The sequence below is a fragment of the Poecilia latipinna genome, unplaced genomic scaffold (assembly GCF_001443285.1).
Source record: "Poecilia latipinna isolate Pla-1442-1.1 unplaced genomic scaffold, P_latipinna-1.0 Scaffold0, whole genome shotgun sequence".
NCBI classification, from domain to species: domain Eukaryota; kingdom Metazoa; phylum Chordata; class Actinopteri; order Cyprinodontiformes; family Poeciliidae; genus Poecilia; species Poecilia latipinna.
In genome coordinates, this window is record NW_015112616.1 from 1,422,797 (window position 1) to 1,430,494 (window position 7,698).

The following is a 7,698-nucleotide window of genomic DNA, read 5'->3' on the forward strand; positions in this document are numbered from 1 at the left end:
TTTTTTTTTTTTTTTTTTTTTTTTCCCCAAAAAAAGGGAATGACAGGGGAAAAATAAAAAAGGGGGTAAAAAAAAAAAAAAAAAAAAAAAAAAAAGGGTTCATTGACCTGACTGAAATATACCTTGCAGCAATACAGGTTGTTCTGTGCTGTTTATTTAATGCATGTGATAAATCATTTACAGTCTATGGATAGCACAGACTATCAATTATTAGCAGATTAATTTTGACATAACTGAGACAGGGAGCCAAAAAGGCAATCCCTATGGTCTTGTATGTTTGACTAACTAGAAAAGCAATTTTATTGCTGTATTGCCTCTGTTTTTAGTCCCACACACCCTTAAACAAAAACACCAGAGCTAGCTACTACTTGGTAAATAGATTGTGGTTCTTAAAACTTTTTTGCTAAAAAGACACTCACCTTTCTTACCAACACCTGAAAAGCGGGACTATGACAGCTATGCATTTCAGCTCAGTCTATATTCAAAGCAAAGGGCATTTTATGGTCAGACAACTCCAGTTTATATACAGTTATACTGATGTATGAAATGAATCCAATGCTACTTAGTAATCATAGCATTAACAGTGCAGATATTTTTGGTGTATAATGTTTTTTTTTTGTTTAAATATCTGTTTATGAAAGCTCCAGTGATTGCATTGAGTCGTTAAGGTGGTATCAATCCCTCCTACTGAGCTGGAATATGGCAAGTATGGGACGAAACAACTGTATTTTAACAGTAGCAGCCCTCCATCATGATCAGGTTCACTATCAACAGGCATGAATCATTTAGCATCTTGATACTGAATGGAAATTATTCTTATTTGTTCTTTAATAAATAAGTCTTGCACGTACAATGCAGTCTCCATCACTTTATATTGTTATTTATATTCTAGAAATTTGATAGTCTCATTTTTGATTATTTATTTGTTTTTGTTTTTTTCATCTATTGGTTACCATAATGAAGCCTTTCGTTTTTAGTGAATAGCTTTGGTAGCTGTTTGATAGCTGTTTCTCTCTCAGCAGCAGAGTCCTGTGATGGCCAATTGTAGTGGGATAAAGCGTTGAACTGGTTTCCTGTTCATTGTTTGACCGTTTCCCCACAGCAGTCCTCTTGGCTTCTCCCCTTGACTAAGTGGGTCCTCACTGCCAGACTTCTTTTATTTTCTTTGCAAATAAAGTTGCATTTTCAGATTATTATACACAGTACAAAGAAAATTAAATTGGTGATTAAAAATTAAACACTCTTATCTCTCTGTGAGTTATCTCAGTCCCCAGAGAGAGAGGATGCTATTTTGTAGGCTTGCGGGTGTCTTTTGTTCCCAATTTAGAAGCTTGTCGCTGTTTATTGTTAATTTTTGATGCTTCATTTGATATTCTGTTCACTTTCCTCTCTGAAATGCAGAGAAAACATCTTTATCAAAGTGCCAGATGTATTTGTTGTGTTGTCAGAGTGTCAGGTTTGCCTGAGTCTTCATATTTCTGAGATTTCTACTACCTTACATGTTTTGTTGGGAAGCCAACTGAGCACTGAAGTGTACTACCAAACTCTGCATTTGATTTAAAAAAAACAAAAAACAAAAAAAAAAAAACAATATATACCCTTATTCCCAATTTTGACTTAAAAATAACGGTAAAATCACAAATCAGTAACGTTGTCAACCGTGAACTCTAGCTGACTCTAACAGAACTGAAATGTTCCCAGCATATTTTTGTTTGTTAGCTCAAACTATCTGTTTCCAAAGTAAATATTGAAAAAAAAATTAAAGCCAGCCACTGATCCAAACTGAATTGTTCTTGTCTTTCAGGAGGCCTGTCAACTTGGCAAGATAACCTCTGTGAATGTAAGTCTCACACATGCTCCTATTTTATTTTATTTTATTTTTTACATGTTCTCTCTTAGGCATGATCTATGTGTCTGTGTGAATCATCTATAGAAGTTATAGGAAATTAAACTCGTCATTGATTATCTTTGTTCAGTTTAAATGTTTGCATAAGAATCACTTATTGCTAAAAGAATAGCTCAGGATCTTTTGAAGCAGGGTTATGAAGATGTGGGCAGGGCATGTCTGTAATGTGGAGAACTGAAATATTTTTTAGGCCTACTTTATTATTTGATAAGAGGAAAACAAAGTATGGAATATCCTTTGTATGTGTTTATTATTTTTTTAATTCTTCTTTGTTCTGCAATATCGTTGGAACATTATTTCCATTCATCCATACATCCATTCATTAAAGTTTACATGCAATAGATATAACTTACGTTTCAGGGGAATATGCAATCACGATCCCAAGGCTCAATATTATCATGGTGATACGGCTTGTGACTGACAAAAAAAAAATGTTTCTGACTCTTCGATGTTTTCAACAATACCAACACCCTTACCATTTCCTGTGAGCTTTTCATCTCGGCCACTAAACATACACATCTGAAGTTGGCATCGAGAGAGTCGCTTTAGCTTGCCAAATACATTGTCGCCATTCAGAGTTGGGATGTTTTGGACTTGTTTTGTAAATATGAGATCTTAACACAAAAATGCAATCAAGCAATCTGTTTCCATCCCTACTATTGCAAACATTGATCTTGCAATGACAACTGTGAATCAATATACTGTACGAGTCAAGTTGTTCATTTCCAAGAAATGGGAAAACAATTTACACAGCATGAATTTGGAATCTCAGCATGAAAACACGTGGAGTCTGTAAGAGCAGTCACTATCTTATCCACAGTAAGTTGGAAGAGTCATCTAAAATAATCAAAGTAGAAAGCGTTGTCAAAGCAGGCAAAGTTTTCTCATCTTAAACCCCCTTACCCACTAATATTATGTATTGTAGAATAAAGTTTTCTGAAGATAATTTTTGTGTTATTTTAACTGAAAATTGCACCAATATGTCTAATATTTTTCAATTTCATACTGTTTACCATTTGCTTAAGAAATTTACTACAGTATTTTCCAGCCTTCCAGCAAATAACCATAGTCTTATTTATATGTAATAAAAAAAAATATATAGGGGGAGGGAATATTTATAAGCTAATGTGTGTCAATAATTGTGCAATTAAGGTGGTGGAAAAATCTTTTTTTTTTTTTTTCTTTTTTTTTTAATTTGCCTTTAGCTTGACTCTGTGGTGAGAACTATGAGAAATCTTTCTTCAAACTCGGATTTCTCAGACAACTATCTACTGCAGGTAAGATACTGCCTGCTGATAACATCTTAAAAAAAAAAAAATCATTTAAAAATATCTGATTAAGACCTATAAACTTTTTTCGGTAACTCTTTATTTGAAGGGGTGTGCATAAGACTGACATGACACTGTCATAAACATGACATAACACCTGTCATGAACATGAAGACGTCTTTATGAATGTTTATGAATGTTGTCATGAAGTGTCATTCGGTAAATAATGACACTTTTAATGCAAAGTTGCTCTAAAAGTTGCATTAAAAGCCCATTGAAAGTGCCAACTTTGCATTAAATTATGATTTACAAAATCATGCAAAGTTGGCATTTTTAATGGACTTTTAATGCAACTTTTAGAGCAACTTTGCATTAAAAGTGTCATTATTTACCGAATGACACTTCATGACAACTGTGATAAACATTCACAAAGACTTCTTCATGTTCATGACAGGTGTTATGTCATGTTTATGACGGTGTCGTGTCAAGTTTTATGCACACCCCTTCAAATAAAGTGTTACCCTTTTTTCTGAATAACAAAAATGTAAGATTTCATTTTGTAAAAACTGAAGGAGTGGGGAATATTTTTTTTATGGTCATGTAGCACACTTTCTTAAAATGAGACAAAGGACGGATATTGACTTTCAGCTGAGGTCATGGGTTTAGAGAAGGAACATCAAAAAGATTCTACTCAAAACAAAAAGGAACTTCTTCAGGAATAAGATAAGCAAGGCGAAGTACAGGACATCCATCCCATGCTATCTCATTTATGTATAATATTTCTTACTGGAAATGGATCATAATGCAACTTCCAGCTGTATTGATTGTGTGTTGTAATGATGCATTTCATGAATGGGACTGATAAGAGTTGGGTACTTTGTTCAGACGATGCATTAAAAATCTACAATAGATCAAAATAACTTTTTCTTACTATACTTCTTGGAAAGTTAAGAAAATGTATAATGCATTTGACTGTGAAACAAACTTTGCTGGTATTCATATCATTATGCATCTAAGTATATGCAGCTCAGCAGAATTTCATTCTTAAACTATCATTTATCCTGGTTATGTTGTGGCATCTGGCAATCAGAGTTTTTTTTTTGCTCCATTTCATTTGTTATATGGTAGTCTGAGTTTTGCCCTTATTTATGAGTTTTGGATGGTTAAACAATCCTTTGTCAATGCCAACTGGACAGAAAAAAAAAAAAAAAGTTTTTCTCTACCTGAAGTTCGTACAGTGGGTATGCAGCTCCAACTTTTATTCAGTTTCAGCAAAATATTGCTGAGGCTCTGTACAGAAAGGTTTGTCTGCTCAGCTTTTCTAGCTTTTTTGTTGTTGTAGCGCATTGCTTCTATGCCCTGTAATCTGCATTAATTTCTACTGGTAATCTGAACATTGTATCCAAACGTCTTGTATCTGTCACGTTATAAACACAAACTCAAACATGTGATAGACCAACGTAAAGTAAAGAAGAGTATATGATTTTTACAGCTTTATGTGCATTATTTGCATTCAACCTTATCTCAGTCTGATAGCTCTGAATACAAGCGTCTTCAAAAGTAGTCTTATTTTTAGAAATGGAGACCGGTAAACCTGAGGTCTGAGAGTGAAATGCTTTGTTAGGAACATCTGGATCAATCAGATGCAGGATGGAGCTTGATTATTAACGCTTGGTTATTAAGGGCTTTGTATGTTAGAAGGGGGATCTTAAATTTTATTCTGGACTTGACAAGGAGCCAATGGAGGGAAGTTAAATAGGATAAGTGCGTTCTCTCTCTTTAATTTTCATCAGAATTCTTGCCGCAGAGTTTTGGATTAGCTGAAGGCTTAACTGCATTTTGTGTACTTCGTCATAGAGAAGAACTACAGAAGTGATAAATCCATGTAGTAATTTTTCAGAATCTTTCCTGGACAGGTTGTTTCTAATTTTGGCATTTCTGGAGATGAAAGAATAGAACAATTATTCCGGGATTCAAACAAACAAAAAACGCATAGGTTCTCGACTTTATTACAATTTCATCCAGATCAAGAAATCGACTAAGCAACTTGTTTTTCCAGAGGTCCAGCTTCAAATATGACAACTTCTGCCTTGTCAGAGTTTAAAAGCATAAAGTTCTCATGGTTTGAAGACTGTAAGCTACTTAACTGATTGGATTCATCAGGATTTATGACTAGATATGACTAGTCTATATCTATAGTTTTATATAGGTGAGACAAAGTTTTTAAAACAGGAATAGATAAAGCCATATCCCAAAGCTTTAAATAACTTTGAGAGCGCTGAGATTAAGTCAAGATGGAAGGAGGATAACACAGAGCTAAATATGGTACACATCAAACTTTGAAGAAATTCCAATATAGACTTAAGACTGGGACTAATCTTCACCTCTCAATAGAAAAATGACTCTAAACTTAGAGACAGAACTATAATTGCGACTTGCATCATAATAAATTCTTGTGTTGGAATGATCTAGTCAAACTCCAAACAAGTCAAATTGCAAATCAGAGGGAAAGCTAATCTGTTTTGTCTGATCATAAGCTATTCTGCACGCAAGAAGTACGATGGATTTACTCTAGATGTACAAAGTTGGTAGGATGTGCCCCCAAAAGTTGTAGCTGTAAATGTAATGTTACAGCTACAACCGTTTTTTCTAAAAATCATTGATTCAGTAGATCTATATGAATAACTATGCCACAGTTTTCAGATTCTTATTTATAAAAAAAACAAAAAAATTGTTTTCCTTCCACTTAAAATTTGTAATTTATAAAAGTTTTTGTTCATAGCTCGTAAAATTACAATAAAATCTGTTTATCTTTAAGCTGCAAACTTACGAAGTTGTGGTTTAGCAGTTGTATCAAAACACCCATGTCTTCTTATTGGTAATGTGTTTTGTTTTGTCATAGTGGTCAGTGCATCTCTATCGCAGATGAGTCAATAGCAGAATAAATTGATGAAAATTCATTTGATTCGTCACAAATCACTCCTCATTCTACCGACGCCCTTGTCAGAATCACCTCCTTCACTCGTGTTCCTGCTAAACCATCGGCTCACCCCCAGACACACATTTCCTAACACGTATTGGGCTGCAATGGAACAACGTGTGACAGAAAAAAACTCGGCTCTGAAAAAGTATCATCTGCCAGCAGATTCTGTTGATGCACATTTTTGACATCATAGAATATGGGGAGACACTCCGCTTTGGATCGAGGTATTCCTTTATAGATTTTTTTTTTTCCTTCTTCCCTCTTCATGTGTGATGTAACAAATCACCATCTCCTCGGAGCAGATTTATGCAGGTCTAGGTGTGCCCGTGAGGTGATCCTTATCTGAAATGGCAGAGCCAATCTCCCCTGATTCACTTCTAAGTGGTCCCTGTTTATCACTCAAAGTGAGGTGGTTGTCAGCCAAGTCCTTTTCCGTGCTGCGCCGACTTCTTTGCTGTTTGGAGAGAGTGATAGTCAAGGTAAAGTGCATGGTATAATAAAACTCAAAGAGCTGTGGTCAGAAAAGGACGAGGTGGCAGGCACTTAGCCTCCAGTCCTCTATCTCAATGTAACGGACTCCTAATCTAGTAACCCGTGAATCCTGCCTCGTCTGCGTGGTTACTGGAGGTGTTTGGTGGTGGGGGTGCAGCGGGATGGGATTTTCTGGCAGGTTACATGCTAGAAATTGGCGTGCATTTCTGCTGTTTATTTTATCTCTGTGTACATACTTCTAAAGGCAGTGTTTTGTCTGACTCAAAGGGCTTTGTTTGGTCTTGATATCTCTTACTGCAGCTTGTCTTTGCTTTATGGATTTCTGGCAGCTTCTCTAAATAAGTGATCATGCTTGACAAAACCCTCACCTTGACTCCTGGTTGTTTGTTTTCCTCTGTTTTGTTTGTCTTAATGTTTTATTCACATCAATCATTACCACTGGGAGCAAAAGTTTTATTTATTCAAGACCCAATAATGGTAGTTAATCCTAATTAATATTGTAACTCTGAATAACTTGGTATTGAGCACATCATGAAACCAAATTAGGCTTTTTTTTTCACATCTGGCATCAGCTTGAATGGGCTTGAATAAACAGAAGTCTGAAAAAAACAGGAAGACACTCCCTTTACGCAAAGTGATTATGTCCTAATTGTCACGCGCAGCTGTTTGTTCTAATAGATTCTGGATGTCATTGTTGGATCAAGTTTTTTTTTTTTTTTTTTTTTTTAATAATTGCAATCACGTGGAGAAGGAGTCGTGCTTTTCTTGTGGTGCTGCCAACCCTCTGTAGTGGGCCCTTTCTTTTCCTGGAACCTGGGCAATGCTTTAGCTTGCATCCTCCAGCAATTTCAGAAACAGCTGCCAAAGCTGTTTGAGAACAAGTAGATATTTAGACTACTTGAAAGCTTTTGCAAACATGGCACTCAGAGCTCTGCAACTTGCCAGTAAGGTATCTAGCTCTTTTTTTTTTTTTTTTTTTTTTTTTTTTGGAAAAAAATTTAAAAAAAAAAAAAAAAAAAAATTTTTTTTCAAAAACCCATTAAATTTTT

The 7,698-nt window shown here is 35.1% G+C and overlaps 1 protein-coding gene across 4 annotated transcripts in view; it reads left to right on the top strand.

Annotated features, from left to right (window-relative positions):
- pcdh11 (protocadherin 11) overlaps positions 1–7,698 on the top strand; it is a 185,063-nt gene that overhangs the window by 107,598 nt on the left and 69,767 nt on the right. For 2 of the 4 annotated variants that reach the window (XM_015030019.1, XM_015030182.1), the window contains 2 exons: positions 1,805–1,840; positions 3,112–3,183. In XM_015030019.1, coding sequence (XP_014885505.1) covers positions 1,805–1,840; positions 3,112–3,183 — 108 coding nt within the window. The remainder of the gene's footprint in view (positions 1–1,804; positions 1,841–3,111; positions 3,184–7,698) is intronic. The other 2 variants (XM_015030097.1, XM_015030261.1) reach the window with 1 other exon arrangement.